Here is a 19519-nt window from a genome sequence, read left to right on the forward strand (position 1 = left end):
TCTAGTTTTAAATATATATTTTTTTTTTTGAATAAAAGTTTTAAATATTTTTTAAAAATAACTTTTTAATTAAACACAAAAAACTTTAAATATGCAATATAAATATATGATGTATAACAAATAAATAAATAATTTGTTAATGTTTTGGTATTTTTATACCCCGAATTATTCGCCTATTTCTATGGGAATGCTTGACTACCGTCTAACTTCATTGATTTTGGGTGATTGGGTTAGCACCCATAACTAGAATCAAGTTTAATATCAGCTGGCTTAAACCTTCGACCAATGTTATAGATAGCATCCGTAAAGCTTTGTATATCGGGTTTTAACTGAGGGGTCAAGGTCCTGCATGGACTAAGTGACACACCATCAACCCGACTACACAAAATGTTTCATGACTGAGTTCCCATCGTAAGTCAATTTCATGGTAGAAGGATTCATGACCTTTTGTTTTTCCTCGACAATTCAGAAATTATTTGTTAGCATATAACTACAGAAAAACAATATCGTGTCGTCGTGAATAGAAAAAATCAAGAAAATGATGATAGTATATTTGGATGTAGATGATACATTTGTACATGATCTTTAAATCCAAAAGAACTGCAATACATATTATGTGAATCTGGCCCTAGTTTATTTGCACCTCACATGTATTTTCCTGATAAAAATTTCACATATTCGACCTTCCGATATCCGAAAAGCCAGTTCATGTGTGTGATAACCGTGCTTGATAGTTGATAATGAAAACAATTTGTTTGTGAGAGAACATTATCGCTATACACTTATCTAAATTCTAAACTACGTGATTTTATTCTCATCGGCTGTATGTATATAAGATGCTAATATTATCCTTAATTTTTTTTTTGTGCGTGATGCCGTGATGGTATATCTTTCTTGCTTGGCACTAATTTGCACGTTAAATATTTGACAACTGTATATATTTGGAATCATAAGCCAAACTATTAACGAAACACCGATAATTTTCACAAAGATTTTTCTGTATACAATTTCTACAACGTGGACGACACAGACTTTGGAGCTTTGTATGATTAGATTAAGACAGTTGTATGTTATCCTCACGTAGATTGAATCTTGGGTTGGTTATATTATTTTTCTTTGACAGTCTATAATGACTCAATAATTGGGATCATTGATCCGTCTATTATTTTATTTCTTTGGTTAAATGATCCATCTTAAAAAAGGCCAAAGAAACGAGAAGATCTGTAACCTCTCTTATGATAAAGAGATTCATATTTCTATAACTTGTGTGTTTGTTTTTGAACATATACAGTTGATAAAACAATAAATGGTAGAACTACGATAAGTCCTTCTATGGTTATGACAGCCAGGAGCAAATCTGGAATTATATATTTTACTAGAAGCATTATTATTATAATAAAAAGAACACAAGAAATAACTGAATTTGTGTTATTAAGGATGCACAAACTGACTTTTACCATGTGATTAACAGAGTTTTCATGTTTTCTTTCAAAAAATTATATTAATATTGTTACGGGTGCACATGCCCCAGTAGTTTGTAAACTGACTTGTTTGATAAAAAAAAATGTTTGTAAACTGACTTCGTCCTGATGACAGCTATGAGTTAATTACACACTAATCTAATGATTTAATAAATTTCAAAATAAATAAATTAACAATTTAACGAACACTCGTATGTTTATTGGCTATATACTCATTGGCTACTTTCGCCCTGAGATTCAGATCCTAAGGTGTATTCTGTCTTTGGATTCGTACGTATCCCTCTTCATATATGTTGAAAATTGTGTGCATGAGTCAAGACGTCCGATATACAATATTCATGTTGTTAATGTGGACAAATGAACAAGCTTAACGTTGAGTACCCTGAGAAGTTATATTCACAAATAATATATAATATATTGTTAAATAAACTTAAATGTGAAACACTCACATCAAATATATATATTCATGGGATTCTTAAAACTTACAATCGAGTTTAGCTGTATTAGTCGGCAGTCGGCATATAGGTTTTGTGTTACAATTTTCGTATGATTGTTAAATGCAAGCTCAACTAACATTACATTACTCAAATATTATAAACTAATCGATTAGGGCTGGGCATTTTCCGTAGTAACTTTATTTTACTACCATAGCACAACTGATATTTGTAAAGAATAATAAGAACATAAATTAAAATTTCAATACCGAAATATAAAAATAAAGAAGAATTGCAGAGTCGAGATAGTTAATCTCTTTCCTTAAATCTTTAAACGCCCCATAGTGTTACGGTTTCATGGCGCTCGGATTCCCAGGATACAACTGCAGCATTGTTTCTGTTTACCATCACCGAAAAACAGAATCTATCGACCTTATTTCTGTGATGTACTCTCAGACTCAAAATAAAAAAAATACTAGCATAACTATTCTGAGTGGGAGAAATGTTTCTTGATTGTATGAATGTGTGTATTTTCTATAATGCTATCAAGCCCTTTTATAGAAAAATCATGAGAAGCACAAGTTTCATTTTTCAACACATAAAATGAAACCTCCATGGTGCACTAATGGAGTCTTTAATTCTTGTCAATTATTATGTGAATTTATTCCACATTTTGACCAAGAAACTAAAGAGTAAAATTATTTTTTGTTTGACCAATTCAAACTAAATAATATACTTTAAAATGAATTTCTTTTTTATATTTTATTAATATAAAAGATCAACATATATTTGATTTAAGTTAATGAACATGAAGTCCAACTAACAACTCAAAACCCAAATCCAAGATCAAATATCTAATGTATGTATTTGCTACTTTATATAAGATTCTTAAATCACACACATTAGACCTCCATTTCTCATTCAAATAAAACTTCATTTTTGACATATGAATACCTTATTCATAATGTTCAAAAAATAGTTCCAACAATCTCCCACATGAATAGAAATGACTCTAGACACTAGACGACTCGGCAGACTTGACTTCCTAGACAAGACTCGACCTTAGGACTTTTGAGAGTACAAACGAAAAAATCCACTGCATGATGAGTTGGTAGCAATTTTTCAGCCTTGAACCAGTCATTCTTAATAGCTATCGGATTTACTCGGCCAGGAGGTGGCCATGATGTCTTGAACCTCCCGGGCTTTGGTGTAAACCTAGACAATAGCTACAACACAACTTCATTCTCTCACAGAACTAGGTTCTCTATTGTGTTCATTTTGGCCGTGAACAGTTCTGGTAATCATGAGTGAACTTGGAGAATATAGCCTTTCCTTCATTCTCCTAGAAACGGCCCCATTTCACACTCACAAGGTGATTTGCTATTAGCTTTGTTTAGAGGAGTATCATGTATTACTCCATTCATATCTCAAAGCTATGGACACAAATCATTAAAAGCAAATGCTTATCCTATAATCCTTACATGTAACACTGTTTAATCATCATAGGAACTGAGTATAGACCGAAGTCTTACAGTGCTTTAGGACATTCTTAGTTTGACTTAGTTGTCTCCTTGAACCTATTTCTTGGGATCTCCAGTCAGTTAGGTAGAGTTACCGCCAAACCTCATCTTAATTCACAGGCTACCCATTCCTTTTGATGATATACAATATGATCTCATAACACACCTTTAATAAAAGGATCCTAGGTTGTCATCATAGTGGACATAATCTCTTGAGATTAGTCGAGATCAATTGTCTAATGATTTTTGTCATCTGTTTTTCAAGATACAATTAACCATTATACACAAAACTCAGTGTATAACACTTGTTTTCTAAAAAAAAAATATTGTGATAACTATCACTAAGTTCATTTGGCCTCTTGCCAATGACTTTATATGGTAAGCAAAGCTTCCCCGACATTTCTTGAGATAACTAAAAAACATGCATAATTACATTTAACATCTCTTAAGAGTTTAGAAAGTTAATCTACAACTCTTTTAGAATTAAATGAATAAAAAGCAATTTCGAAAATTATTACAATTTTCTTGAAAAATGTGTTTCATTCTTAGAAATTCACATTTTACATATAACTATTTTCATAGTTCTCTCAAGTTGATTAATAAATCCAACTTGTATGTTTTGGATCTTTTCCAAACACTTTTTTAGCAAATATACATATCATTACAAGATATTATTTTTGCCATCAAAACCACACAATTTTATATGATTATTCTCAACCATATTGACTTTAGAAACTACAAAACACATGTCAGTTTCAGTCATATTGGTTTTAGAATTTTCATTTTTTTTTCATGGTCAATTCTTTTACAAATTGCATTTAAGCATTGACGAAATATAAATGTTTTGATCAGTATCAACAAACATTTTATTTTCTATGGCAAATGATTTATATGTGGCGGACCTCTCCCAAACTAAATTTGGGGCGTCGACTCACTAAATCCATTTCCATATATATACCTTTCGATCTCTTATAGATCGAGATTTTATTAATCACTTTGGTTTAGCTATATTGAAATATGAGTTTGTTCACTAGAAACCAAACCCAGATTAATATACTACTCAATACCAAACATATGACTAATAATGTTTAAACAATAACTCCACAATAACTAATCCAGGAAAACGTTTTATTCAACATATTGTTTGACTAATTAAGTACCAATAGTTATAAATATATTTTTGACCAAAAGCAATAAACCCTTTTCCTTTGCAATTTGTAACGGTTTGATATAAAATCAACATCAGTTTTCTTTTCTTTTTTGTTTTAAAAAAAACATATTGAAACTGATCAAAACTGATAGGATTTTTTTTTTTAAAAATAATTAATTTTTGCAATTTAATATAATCAATAATCAAACACCACAACCTGCTATTTACTTTCCCGTTCGATTGCTAGAATCCACGATCAGCACCTGTTGACTAGTTTCATAAAACTTAAGCCAATGTTAGTATCATTAGTGCTGAAAACAAGATCGATCACTACTATTGACTGAACACGATTAATACTAATAACCGATTGTCTCAAGTGGCAGAAAAATTATTTAAAAGTAATCTAGCAGATCGGACTCGAGCATCTTTTAACCTGTTCTTAAAAAACAAATTTTTTTAACAAATATCAGTATTGTTAGTGCAAAAGCATAGTAAGAACATAAATTAAAATTTCAATACCGAAATATAAAAATAAAGAAGAATTGCAGAGTCGAGATATTTAATCTTTTTCCTTAAATTTTTAAATGCCCCGTAGTGTGACGGTTTCATGGCGCTCAGATTCCCAGGATACAACTGCAGCATTGTTTCTGTTTACCATCACCGAAAAAAAGAATCTATCGACCCTATTTCTGTGATGTACTCTCAGAGTCAAAATAAAAAAAAATACTAGCATAACTATTCTGAGTGGGAGAAATGTTTCTTGATTGTATGAATGTGTGTATTTTCTATAATGCTAGCAAACCCTTTTATAGAAAAATCATGAGAAGCACAAGTTTCATTTTTCAACACAAAAAATGAAACCTCCATGGTGCACTAATGGAGTCTTTAATTCTTGTCAATTATTATGTGAATTTATTCCACATTTTGACCAAGAAATTAAAGAGTAAAATTATTTTTTGTTTGACCAATTCAAACTAAATAATATACTTTAAAATGAATTTTTTTTTATATTTTATTAATATAATAGATCAACATATATTTGATTTAAGTTAATGAACATGAAGTCCAACTAACAACTCAAAAGTCAAATCCAAGATCAAATATCTAATGTATGTATTTGCTACTTTATACAAGATTCTTAAATCACACACATTAGACCTCCGTTTCTCATTCAAATAAAACTTCATTTTTGACATATGAATACCGCATTCATAATGTTCAAAAAATAGTTCCAACATTTTATCTGATACCCAAAAAATCCGAACCCGACACGAAAAATCCGAACCCGAATCCGAACCAAAGTAGCAAAATATCCGAACATGTTTTGTATTGAACAAGTTTGGATAAGCGAACCTGATCGAGTATATCCGAAACCCGAGGTAATATCCGAAGTCATCTAATATGTAATGACTGGTTCTCTTAACCGATTTTGGTTTAATTAATATTATATAAAATAAATACCGAATCACTATTTTTCCCTAGCCTAAACGTGTGCGCATATATATAAATGTATCTCCTTATTACACGTGAGAGATTAAGGCACCATCTGCATCTCCCATCTCTCATTTCTCTTCTTACAGGATTTTTTTTCCTAAAATATTGTTCTCTTCACGATCCATGTAAGGTTTCTCGGAGACATTAGTTGTTGCCGTCAACAACGATAACCACCATAAACGTCGCTGCAACAACCGGAGCCACCTCGAACCATCTTGTCGTTCTTCATACGAAATGGTAGTTTTCATACATGGAGTTTCCCTTGTTACTCTCGATTGTGTTAAGAAACAATTTTTTTGCAAGAATTATGTGGTTTAAAAATTTTTTATCAGTAGTTCAATTTTTTTTTATCTAATGCTTTGGTTTTTTCGGTTATATCCGAAATACCTGAACCCGAACTAAAAATACCCGAATCTGACCCGAAGTTTAGAAATACCCGAACGGGTTTTATACTTCTATATCGAAATACCCGAATATCCGAAATACCCGACCCGAATCCGAACGGGTATCCGACCGCCCACCCCTAAATCGATCCATAACAAACCGTTTTTAGTGCATATTTGGTAAAGGTTAATCCGGTACCAGTTGATACCGTCAAATACGTTTTCTATAACACTAGCTTATGTATTACAATTATCACAGTTAATAATTTTATTTGTTTTTTAAATAATTGGTCTAACAGTTCTATTTGCAACACAGAAAAACATTTTACAAAAAATCCATGTTTTATAGTTTTACTAACACTACGTTACAAAAATTATATAAGTTTTTTTTCAATAATATGCATAATTGTTTCTAGGATTCAAATCTTTCTTTTTGATTTTAAAATTTTAAAGGCTTTTGAAAACATTACTGAATACTTAATCAAACTACTAGACTAAAAAAAACAAATTATACTGAGATGATGAAATAAAGTTGCAAGATAAAAAAGAATAATTAATTTTGTAAAAAGTTTCATTCCATTTTCTTGTGTACATATATTTTATTTTTCTGATTTCTAAACATGCACATCTTAATTATAGTAAAAAAAATATTTTCAGAAAATATGTATAATTAATTATCCACATCATTCAGTATTTCCATCTTATAATGTTAGAACTGAAATTAAGAAACCATAAAAAAAAAAAACAATCTTATATATCACACAAATTAATCTATGATAACTAATAAGATAAATAATAATGTCGCTGTTAGTAATAAGTTATCATCACCTACGATAAGTTCCACAAAAACAAATCTATATACCTTTGTGGCTGTTCAAATCGACGGCTGGGATTCGACCATGTGTGCCAGCAGAGAATCTTCTTCCTCCCCCTCTCTCTCTCTATCTCACAGTCTCTCGTTCACGTCTCCTCTATATTTCCAGAAAACAATAAAAATCAAATTCGTATAAAACTCAAAAGCCGCGTGATTCCATCTCATCCTCGTCTTCAAATCGCGTCTTCTTAAGAATCTTCAGGGCTTTAGCTTCGGAGCTTCCAAAATTCGAATTTTTCGATCTCCTTATAGATTGTTATCACATCAATCAGACGAAGACGTTCTTCCTCGATATAAAATAATTAGATCACGCTTAAGAGGTAAGAGCAATTCAGATCCACCATCTTTTTTTTTTTTGGGGTTGATTGGTTGGTGAGAAACACAATCTGGGTTTCAACCTAATTCATGTTTCGGTTGATGGGTTCTTACCAAAAATGGAAACTTTGGTTTATTATTATTATTTTTTGAACTGAAAATTTGGTTTATGTTTTGTTGCATCATTTATAGATTAGACTTTCGAGATTTGTGCTCCTTTTTGCGTAAAGGATTTCACTTTTTGAACACCCTTTGCGTTTTTTAATTAAGTTTTATGTATTAAAAAAACGAGTTAGTCAACAAATTTAATTTTATTACAGCTTCCATGGTTTCTGCTTAGTCTTATTTTTCGCGTAGACAATTAATTTGAGTTTTTTTTGGGTGCTGGTTATGATTCTAGAGTAATTACAAAGGGATTGTTAAGACAGTAATTTCTTTTTTCTGTTAAGACAGTAATTTCTTTTGCATAATTACATGATTGTTTTCCTTGCACTAATACCCTTGATACCGTTATTACAGGGATTTTGTTTCATATGGACAGCACGGAAAGATACTAGATTTCCGGTTTGCTGATCCATTTTCTTGTCGTACTTGATGTCTGGATAAACTTTTTGTGTACATTAGTATCCTGGGAGTGCATAAGGAAACTTGTGGGAGCTATATAAAAGATGACAATGATGGCATCGTTTTTGGATTCTTTAGTATCGAAAATGCCATCGTTATCGACCTCTGATCACGCCTCTGTGGTTTCACTCAATCTCTTTGTTGCACTTCTCTGTGCTTGTATTGTCCTTGGCCATCTTCTGGAGGAGAATCGATGGATGAACGAATCCATCACCGCCTTAATGATTGTAAGTATTCACTGAATGAATTGTCTATTTTCCTGAATAGAAGGGAATTTAACTTCAGGTAGCTGATTAAATCATCTTGAATGGCTGCAGGGGCTGGCCACTGGTGTTGTGATCTTGTTGATTAGTAATGGAAAAAGCTCACGTCTTCTGGTGTTCAGTGAAGATCTTTTCTTCATATATCTTTTGCCACCCATTATATTCAATGCAGGGTCAGTTTTTTTTCTTTTCTTTTTTGCATCCATTTGAATAATTAAGTGCTATAGAGGATGGTTTTACAAAATGGTATCATGAACGATCTGATATGTTTAGTAGGACGAGTTTTTACCCCAAAAAAGTTACATAAAAAGATATAAAACAAAACTTTACAGATGTTGATTAGAAAGTCTTAAGTTCTGCTTCTATAAATACTTGTCACACATCAACCTTTTGTAGTACTTGTTGTGGTTGTTGAAAAGAAAAGAGGACATCATGTGTTTGGTCAATTAGTTAGATTTATTCACGTGCAACTTGGTGGTCCTGCTTTGTCCTTGTCATGGCTTTACTCTTTTCAGCTCATTTTTCTTTCCAGATCTTTCTCAGATACACAGTTTAGTTGTTTTTTGTTGCCTGTTTCAGGTTTCAAGTAAAAAAGAAGCAGTTTTTCCGCAACTTCGTGACGATTATGCTCTTTGGTGCTATTGGAACTGTTGTCTCTTGCACTGTCATAACTCTAGGTACTCTACTTCCCATTGAAAGCTGTTTATGGAGCATCAATCTGTTAGGTTGCCAGATAATTTTGTATACTCTACTGATAATCTGGTGGTGGTTAAAACAGGTGTAACGCAGTTCTTTAAGAAACTGGACATTGGGACCTTTGACTTGGGTGATTATCTTGGTAAGAATGCCTCTGAACCGACGGCTTTTTTTAATCGGTTTTCACCTCAGGCTACTTAAATTCTTTTTGGTGTTTTGATTCTCAGCAATTGGTGCCATATTTGCGGCAACAGATTCTGTGTGCACACTGCAGGTAATGTGTCTTATTGGGATTTATAATAGTACTTACAAACTCATAAACAAAGTGGACTAATAGTTCTTGTGCCTCTTGTGTGTTGTGATATAGGTGCTGAATCAAGATGAGACACCTTTGCTTTACAGTCTTGTATTCGGAGAAGGTGTTGTGAATGATGCCACATCAGTTGTCGTCTTCAACGCCATTCAGAGCTTTGACCTCACACACCTTAACCATGAAGCTGCTTTTCAGCTTCTTGGAAACTTCATGTATTTGTTTCTCCTTAGCACATTGCTTGGTGTTGCGGTAAAGTCCATTTTCTTCTTCCCTACCATTCTTTCTTAATTTGCATGCTCTTGTGTTCTGTTCACACCATCTACAATTTTGCAGACTGGTCTGATAAGTGCGTATGTCATCAAAAAGCTATACTTTGGAAGGTAAGTGTTTGACTCTGCTTCTTTTTATGTTTTTCTTTTTCATGTTTGGTCTAAAGTAGATATCCCCTCATGTCTCAGACACTCAACCGACCGAGAGGTTGCTCTCATGATGCTGATGGCGTATCTTTCTTATATGCTGGCTGAGGTTAGATCTTATATACAAAGTTTATTGATGTTATATTCTTAGACAAAGTTTATTGATATTATATATTTTTTGTATTGCAGCTTTTTGACTTGAGTGGCATTCTCACTGTGTTTTTCTGTGGGATTGTCATGTCCCATTACACCTGGCACAACGTCACCGAGAGCTCAAGAATCACTACAAAGTATGAAAACTCCACTCAGTTCAAAACACTTTGTAGTGTACCTCTCAATGCTTATTTGATTGCATTTTTATATGACACAGGCATACCTTTGCGACTTTGTCGTTTCTTGCGGAGACGTTTATTTTCTTGTATGTCGGAATGGATGCATTGGACATTGACAAGTGGAGATCAGTAAGTGACAGCCCGGGAACATCAGTTGCGGTGAGCTCAATCCTAATAGGTTTGCTCATGCTTGGAAGAGCAGCGTTCGTCTTCCCGTTATCGTTTCTGTCAAACTTGGTCAAGAAGAACGAAAGCGAGAAGATCAACTTCAAGATGCAAGTATGAATCATTCCAACTTCGTTCTAATGTGTTTAATAACTCCTCTGAATCTCAACTGTTTATGAATCATTCCAACTTCGTTCTAGTGTGTTTAATAACTCCTCTGAATCTCAACTGTTTAATATCCTTGTGTTTTTCACCCACTCCTACAGGTTGTGATTTGGTGGTCTGGTCTCATGAGAGGTGCTGTATCAATGGCTCTTGCATACAACAAGGTATAAAGAGATTTGTCTTTATCTACTCTCTATCAACCTTTCAATTAACTCTCGCTTCCAGTGTTCAATAAATTGCTTAGTGGGGGTTAGCGTCTTATAGAAGATTATTGTTTAGAAGGAAGCTTAGACCAATTTTTTGAACGTCTAAGCCGATTTTTTTCTTTAAAAAATTGTTTCGTTTAGACCCGATTTGATGATTAGATCGGTTTTTAGAACACTGATTGCTTCTGTTGCAGTTTACAAGTGCTGGGCACACGGATTTGCGCGGGAATGCAATCATGATCACAAGTACTATAACCGTCTGTCTTTTCAGCACCGTGGTAAGATATCTCTGTGATGTTCATTGAGCTACTTAACATACTCCATTTGATTTGGGGGTGTTTGGTTAAATAGATTCTCTTGAACTGGTGTTTTCAGGTGTTTGGTATGTTGACAAAACCACTCATAAGATTCCTATTGCCGCACCAGAAAGCCACCACGAGCTTTTTATCTGATGGCAACACACCAAAGTCCATCCAGATCCCTTTGCTGGACCAAGACTCGTTCATTGAGTTTACAGGGAACCACAATGTGCCTAGGCCTGATAGTATACGTGGCTTCTTGACACGGCCCACTAGAACAGTGCATTATTACTGGAGAAAGTTTGATGACTCCTTCATGAGACCTGTCTTTGGAGGACGTGGCTTTGTCCCTTTCGTCCCTGGCTCTCCAACTGAGAGAGACCCTCCTGATCTCAGTAGAGCTTGAGAGAGAGAGAGAGACATGTGGATGAACAACAACAACAAAAAAGCTTTTTTTTTTTGGTAGAAAAAGGTGATTGAAGTTATGCATTTTTGTATGATTTTTTTGTTTGTATTATTGTTTGTTAGGACAGAATGTTGTCCCTACGTTTTTGAGAACGTAAAGCAAAAAACTTTGAAAGGGTTCTGGTTGGTGTATATTATTCATTATCTGTTTGGTTGTAACTTTGTAAGTTGGACAATCTGTTGTTTTGTTTTAATACATGAATCACTTGTCTTTGTTCTTGTCTTTTCTCAAAAGTGTGGCATGTTTGTATGTCTTTGCCCTAGTGTCTTTTTTTTTTGTGACAATCTTTTGGACTAGTACTACAAAAGCTTTATTGTAGATCATCAGTTTGAGGAACAGAGAGATTCACAAGTTATAAAAGACAAAGAAGCATGATGCTACATGTTAACTCGAGTGTTCAGACATATACACATCTATTTTCATGACAACACTAAAACACTAAGAAAGTAAACCAAAGCCTTAAAAAACGTCAATACCACTCCTACGCGACCTTACCCAAATTATATTTACAGTTTCAGAAGATCATGAAGGTGTTTGTCACCTATTCTCAATCAGCATCCTTCATCTATGAGTAGTATAAATTCTCCAAGATCAGATCTTCTTCCTGCAGCAAAGCCATTCACCTGCAAGCATTTTTTTTTTCTAATAGTTTTCCTATCGTGAAAAGTTAGAACTGACCATTTTATCCGTTAAATTTGATTTGATTCGATTCGTTATTCGATCCGGAAATTCCGGATATCCGTAAGTCTCCGAAGCAAAGCAAATATTAAAAATCAACATCCATTAAAAACGAAGCAAATCACAAATACTAAAAAAATTAGAGACGAATATCCGATCCGCTCCGGCTTATATACAAATCGAAATCGATGTATATCTATGACTAAATATAGAATTTTAAATGTATAATCTTATAAATTATTATTTTAACATATAATTTTATATATAAAATTACTTATAAAATATAAAATTAAGAAAAAATAAAAATCTTTAACGAAAACTACAATATTTCTAAAAATATTTGTTTTATAAGAAAATTTATTAATTTTAAAAATTCATAAAGCACATTGTTTCATTGATTTTAAATTTATCTTTTATATTATGTAAAGTTTATTTTAAGAGAAAAACAATTTTCTATAATGTTTTGTAGATTTACTTGTATTGTATAAAGTAAATAAAGTATCTGTAAATGTCTATGAATATTCACAAATGTTTATAAATTTTTCGGATATCCGGAAAACTGAATATCCGTATTTTCCAAAACAAAGCAAATCGGAAAACCAGATATCCGTCAAGTACGAAACAAATCACAAATACTAAAATATGTGGTACTATCTGATCCGTGTCCACCCATATGAAAGGTAATCAAATATATGTGATCTATTTAAAGTAAGAAAATATATATGTGATCATTGAATGTGGATTTTGACTTCTTTTTTTGGTTCATCATTAATGTTTATTTGACTTAATCGGCTGGTTTGATATGTATTTTGTAGTCACAATGCCACTACCAAAATAAAAGCATTGACTAGTGGAAACATGCACTCAGTCAAAACTTGAAGTCACAGTCATATTTTGGCTTCAAGTCACAGTCATAATGTGGTCAAATTAAAAATTTTAAAAGCCATTTTAGTCCATTGATTTGACTAAAAATTCATATATGTTTATATATTAGAAGATTCGGGTTTACGTCTCTTCTGCATAGTTGCAAACATAACCTTCAAACATCAAGAGTACTGCAATCAGACGTGAATCATCATAAGACAGGTAAAATTATCGTTATAAATTGTAAATTTAATATTTTTCATAGTTTGAATTAGCCTAATAAAACAGCTTTAGAAAAAATTATTGGTAAGTGAATTTATGATAATTAGAAAATTTAGTCAAGCGGTGGACCTAATACGTGGATTCTGTCATTATAAAAAGGAAACTGCTGTTGGTGGTACTCATTCTCTGTTTCTTTCAGATCCTAGTATACCTTTGTCTCTCCTTCGTCAAACCCTAATCTTATCTCCCTCTCTCGAGCGCCTCCTCTTAAATTCTAGGGTTTCCACCACTTGTAGGGTTTCTTGTTACTCACGTTCTGTTGTTCTGTTGTTCTGTTGTGAATCTTCTCTTCCTTGAAAGATTTGAGAATAACTTTCATTACAGGTCATCAAAATAAATATATTCATTGGTAATAAAAAGAATTTAAAGAGGTGAGTAGTGATTAGGTTGATGATATAAACAGAGTCATAGGTAGGTAACGTAGCATGTGACTTATCTTATTTAGGGTTTAATTGATTTCTTTTTTTTCTAGAACTCTTACTTGCAGTAGAAGAAATCGTTTGGTAATGGAGAGAACTAAGGTGGAAGATGAGTTAAATGTCCGTGAGGCCATGAGAGTGAATCTCGGTAAAGCTATTGACAAGCTTCACTCTCAGGCTTCTGAACTACTTGTCTTCACTCATCAGTGGAGAGACTTGGAGGATGATTTGAAGTCAGTGCAAGGTCAAGTGGAGAAGAGGTTCATGGAGTTGGAGTCAAGAGAGGCGGAGTTGCGAAACAGAAGCTTTGCTATTGATACAATAGGTGATTTAGAGGTGAAAGCTGATGGGCTGAGGAGGGAGATCAAAGACAAAGAAGAGGTTCTTAAGATGTTGGTGGAAGAGTGTGCGGTCAAGCAAAGGTCAAAGGAAAGTCAACTTGATGAGATGATGGAATCTATGAGGAAGACTCAGGCTGAGCTAGCACAGATGGAGACTAAACTTGAGAGGCATCGTGTTGAGGTCACTGTAGAGATGAGGCATTTGGGTAGGGCTCAAACTCTCAGGAGAGAGTTGGAAGAGGAGAATGAGAGAAAGACAAGAGATCTCACATTGGTTCAGGAGAAAGTTGTGGAGTGTGGTAAGCTGCTTGAGACAAGGTCCTTGGAACTAACAAAGACTCAGGGTGAGCTTGGTTTGAAGGTGGAACAGTTAGGACATGTAAAGATTGAGCTTACCACTAAGATGAAGCATCTTGAGAGGATTCAAACACGCAATAGAAAACTGGAAGATGATATAGAGAGGAAGAGGAAGGATCTTGCAGCGGTTCTTGATAAAACTGCAGAATGTGGGAAGAAGCTTGAGGCAAGGTCCTCGAAACTTGTTTCTAAAGAGAAAAAGTTGCAAGAACTAAGTCTGGACATTGACCTGAAGGAAGATATAGCCATATCACTAGACAAGGAGATGGAGAAGACTTGTCAAAATACAGAATCAAAAGCTAAGGAGCTGGAGAACATTGAAAGGATGATTCATGAACAGAGTGGACACTATGAATCAATAAAGCTGTTGATTCAGGAACACACTGAAGAACTTGCTTCCAAAGAGAAGAGACACAAAGAGATCACAGAGGCTATTCATAAACTATCTTGCAAGCAACTTTCAAAAGAGGAAAGATGCATTGCTGAGCATGAGTCAACAGAAAAGGAGTTAAAGTCTTTGAAAGCAATACTCACTGAGAGAGATAAACAAATTGAAGAAGGTGAGAAGCAATTACAGTACTTGAGTCACTCCAATAATGAACTTATCAGAAAACTCACTGGGAGACAAGAACAGTTTCGTTCAAGACAGAGCTCAACAACTGATCTTATAGCTGAGCAAGATTCAGTTAAAAAGAAGCTTAGGTCTGTGAAAGATGCATTCAGACAGTGTAGCCAAAACCTGTGTAACAAAGAGAAGGAGTTGAAGTCTTTAGAGTCAGTACTCACTGAGAGAAACAAACAAGTTGAGGAAGGAGAGAAGAAGATACAAGATTTGAATAACTCCAATGAGGAACTTGTGAGACAAGTCAATGTGAGACAAGAACAAGTTTGTTCAGTCGAAAAAGCGATAAGGGAATCCACAGATAAGTTGGGAGCTAAGAGGAAATATTGTGAACAGGTTCAAAGATCAATTACTGACCTAACTGTTGTGCTGAAATCAAAAGCATGTCATCTTAGTTCCGTCAAGAAAAAGATTCAAGAAAGCTTGGAAGACTTGCAATCAATAAAGGAGCAGAAGGTCAGGCTAAAAGCATCATTGATGGAACATGAGCAAGGACTTGAACTGAAACAAAAGGAGCTTGACGAAAAAGATCAGAAACTGAAAGCCACAGAACAGGAGTTGGCTAAATGGGTTAAGGATTATGATGCGGTAGCAAAGCAGTTGTCTAACCTTTGTCAAGAAAGAAACATGGATGTCCACAAACCAACAGGGAACTCAAGGAAACGTGGGAGATATGATGAGTCACTATCTCAGTCCTTAGATGTAGAGACTCATGGGAAAGAAAACACTTACAACTTTGAGAACCGGAGATCTCAGGACAAGTTCAAGATTGATCAAATATGGGCTGTTTATAGCGAAGGGATGCCAAGAAAGTATGCTCAGATCAAGAGAATCGACACAAGCCCTGAGTTCAAGCTACATGTAGCACCTTTAGAGCTGTATCTCCCTCCCAACCTCATGACACATCCAGTTTCCTGTGGCCGCTTCAGGTTGAAAACTGGTATAGCAGAAGTCCTTGCACCTAGCAGCTTCTCACATGAGGTTAAAGCAGTGAAGAGTAATGTAAACAGATTTGAAGTATATCCAAGAAAAGGTGAGATATGGGCTTTGTACAAAAACTGGAATATTACAAACTGTGCTGATGGGTCTGAAGAGGAAGATCTTGAGATTGTGGAAGTTGTGGAAACTAAAGAGCAGAGCATACAAGCAATGCTTTTGACTGCTAAAGTGTTTAGCAAGGTTCTATATGGAAGGTGTCTTGAGTCAAAGGATGGTTTTGTAGAGATCCCAAAGAAGGAAGTGAATAGATTCTCGCATCAGATTCTAGCGGTCAGACGTGAGAGGAGTGCAACTCGGCTTGGAGATTGCGAATGGTGGGAGGTTGACTCTAAAGCAGTTCTTGATCTTAACCCAAAGAAGCATAAGAGCATCACTATAGGTACAAGCTCTTCCCCAAGTCTCTCAAGTATTTAATGTCAATATAATAAGTTTTAAAATCATCTTTTACTAGAAAAAAACTATGATGGCTTATACCATGACAAATAAGCATTAGAGTTTCCCATCATTTGTTTTGAGTCTCTCGTTATCTTTGCTTTCTCTCCTTTTTCTTCTTCTATATTTCAGTTTTTTAAAAGTTTTTAATCAGAAGAAACTTGGTGAGATACCACCATTGCTCATGTTTTATGTCTTTTTTCTTTTGGTATCGCATATATCTGTCTAGTTTCGACATGACGGTAGAATGTGATTCAAAGTTAGAGCTTAATAATTATGTTTTAGGAAGCAACAATTAGTAATTTTTGGCTGTTGGCATAAAAAAATTTGTGCCTTTGTAGTTATCAATTTTGTTTGTTTACCAAAATGAGGGGGCTCTATCTCTTCTCTCTATCTTAGAGAGAGAGAGAGAAAGCAATTGTTATCTTTTGCTATTTTTGATTTTCAGATCTAAATCAAATCTATTTTCGTGCATGTGTAGATTATTTTGTTGAAATACTTTTTTCCGTTTATCGGATTAGTTTTTTGTTTAACGGATTAAGGTTTCCATTTCTTGGATTTTTTTTTCTCTCTGTTCTTTTTCACATGCCGGCTAATTCTTTTCGGATGATTTACCAATTACAATAGATCTCAAGTGGTTTTCATCGTTTTGCTCACATCTCTATGTCAACGAGAATACATATTTGTTTCCTTAGATGGAATTGTCAAAATCTCTCATTTGGGTATTGAATCGAATTTGATTGATTAAGTTTTGATAATATAATCCAAAATCGGTAAATATAAGGTTTTCTCTAGAAAAATGTCTCAACGAAAACTATGTTATTAAATCATCTTGTTGGTTTTCACTTGTTTGATAATTAAGATGAAGAACATCTCAACACCAAAGGTGATTTCAGAAGAAAAAGTAGTCAAATGGATTGGAAGAAAAGATGGTATGCGTCATGATGCCTCTCATGAAATTTCTCCATAATTGGGTCTATATGAGCTCTTCTCCGGCGGAAACACCGATCGATGATGTGTCAATTTTTTAACTCTCTCGAAAACATTTAAGAAACATATGTTTGGTCTTCATTTAACCTTATCAAATGTTTCTTTTGGGGGTCATGATTTGTCTTACTACTATCTTGTAGTATGCTATAAACCATCAAATCAACTTATATTAATTTGCTTTTGTGGCCTTATCTTGGTTTAAAATAGCAAAGATAAGTTAGTGTGAAGAAGGTCTCGAATCTCGCCAACCGCCATAGCGATGAAAGGTGATCGCCATAGCGATGAAAGGTGATCGCCATGCGTATGCATTACATAATACTCCATTTTATGTTTAATGAGTTTCCAAGATATCCCCTATATATTAATTGAGAAACATTTGAAAAGATGTAACCTCAATTTTGTATTAATTAAAATAGGGCCCAATGCATAGGTGGCACTCAATTAGGTAGTCAATTACATTCAATTGAAAAATAAGTAGGTCCACATTCGATTTTTATATGTTGTTAGATACATAAGTTGGTCAAACTATATGATATAATGATATGATATGTTATTTTCTTTCCTTAAATAAAACCTACGGAATTACCATAAATGATTAATATATATATGACAATTAATGATTTTAATAATAAAGATTTGATAACAATTTATATCTCCTCCATCATTTTTTGTTTAATTTTATATTATTAAAATAAATTAAACAATCAAATTAGTTATAAAAGTAAAATTTAGATTTTTTCGTATATGTTATATTTTGAATTTTTAAAAACGACAATAAATGACTAAAACTATTAAAATTATTATGTTAAAAATTAATGATCAATGGTTTAACATTTTTATTATAAGAAGATACACATGATTTTAAAACCATATGAGTAAAAAATATCATTTAATAATAAAATAAATATATATATATATAGATTAAACACTATATACCATAAGATTACATAAATATTTTAATATTAAAACTTTCAATGAATTTTCAAGAACATTTATAAATTATAAACTTATTAAAGATTTCAGATTGAAAATTTTGTTATCGATGATTTAAATATTTTGTTATAAAATGATGTGAATGATCATAAAACCGTATGATTATAAATTCTTATTTAATAAATAACTATATAAAATATACTATTCTTAGAAAAATAGGTTGGTCCATCTTAACTTATATTACACTTTTTATTAAACTAACTATCGAATTGATAAATAATGTACCAAAAAATGTTTTGCACTTTCCTTAAATAAAAGCTACGAAATTACCTAATATGATTAACATATATGTGAAAATTAATTATTATGAATAATAAATATTTGATAACAATTTTTGTATCTTAGTACTTTTTTAAAATTTTATATTATTAAAAGATATTAAAAATCACATTAAATATATAATAAAAAAAAAATTATATTATTAAAAGATATTAAAAATCACATTAAATATATAATAAAAACATTTATATTTTTTTATATGTTATATTTTGAATTTTTCAAAACGTCTATAAATTATTAGAAATTTGAAGATCCCCACTCTTAAAATTTTGTGATCAATAGATTATTATTTTTTGTCATAATAAGTTACAAATGATCATAAAATTGTATTAATATGAACTTTTATTTAATATTATAAAAAGATACACATGATTTTAAAACCATATGAGTAAAAAATATCATTTAATAATAAAACATATATATATATATATATATATATATATATATATATATATATATATATAAAAACTATATACCATAAGATTACATAAATATTTTAATATTAAAACTTTCAATGAATTTTCAAAAACATTTATAAATTATAAACTTATTAAAGATTTCACATTGAAAATTTTGTTATCGATGATTTAAATATTCAGTTATAAAACGATATGAATGATCATAGAACTGTATGATTATAAATTCTCATTTAATAAATGACTATATA

The 19519-nt window shown here is 32.7% G+C and overlaps 2 protein-coding genes across 3 annotated transcripts; both read left to right on the top strand.

Annotated features, from left to right (window-relative positions):
* Positions 1-7406: 7406 nt before the first annotated feature.
* LOC111197824 (sodium/hydrogen exchanger 1-like) lies at positions 7407-11812 on the top strand. Of its 2 annotated transcripts, none has more exons than XM_022694950.2 (14): positions 7407-7656; positions 8171-8502; positions 8593-8711; positions 9118-9215; positions 9317-9376; positions 9462-9508; positions 9602-9796; positions 9881-9927; positions 10006-10072; positions 10153-10253; positions 10334-10574; positions 10727-10789; positions 11026-11109; positions 11207-11812. In XM_022694950.2, exons 2-14 carry the CDS (start codon positions 8320-8322, stop codon positions 11534-11536), a joined length of 1635 nt encoding a protein of 544 aa, XP_022550671.2. In that variant the 5' UTR covers positions 7407-7656; positions 8171-8319; the 3' UTR covers positions 11537-11812. The 2 variants fall into 2 exon arrangements, with proteins under 2 accessions (XP_022550671.2, XP_022550672.2); XM_022694951.2 differs by having other exon boundaries at positions 7411-7656; positions 8276-8502.
* A 1457-nt stretch (positions 11813-13269) lies between these two features.
* On the top strand, positions 13270-18123 carry LOC125581857 (cilia- and flagella-associated protein 58-like). The gene has a single exon (XM_048747986.1). It carries the CDS (start codon positions 13927-13929, stop codon positions 16570-16572), a length of 2646 nt encoding a protein of 881 aa, XP_048603943.1. The 5' UTR covers positions 13270-13926; the 3' UTR covers positions 16573-18123.
* Positions 18124-19519: the final 1396 nt, after the last annotated feature.

This window comes from Brassica napus, chromosome C2 (assembly GCF_020379485.1).
Source record: "Brassica napus cultivar Da-Ae chromosome C2, Da-Ae, whole genome shotgun sequence".
Classification (NCBI taxonomy): domain Eukaryota; kingdom Viridiplantae; phylum Streptophyta; class Magnoliopsida; order Brassicales; family Brassicaceae; genus Brassica; species Brassica napus.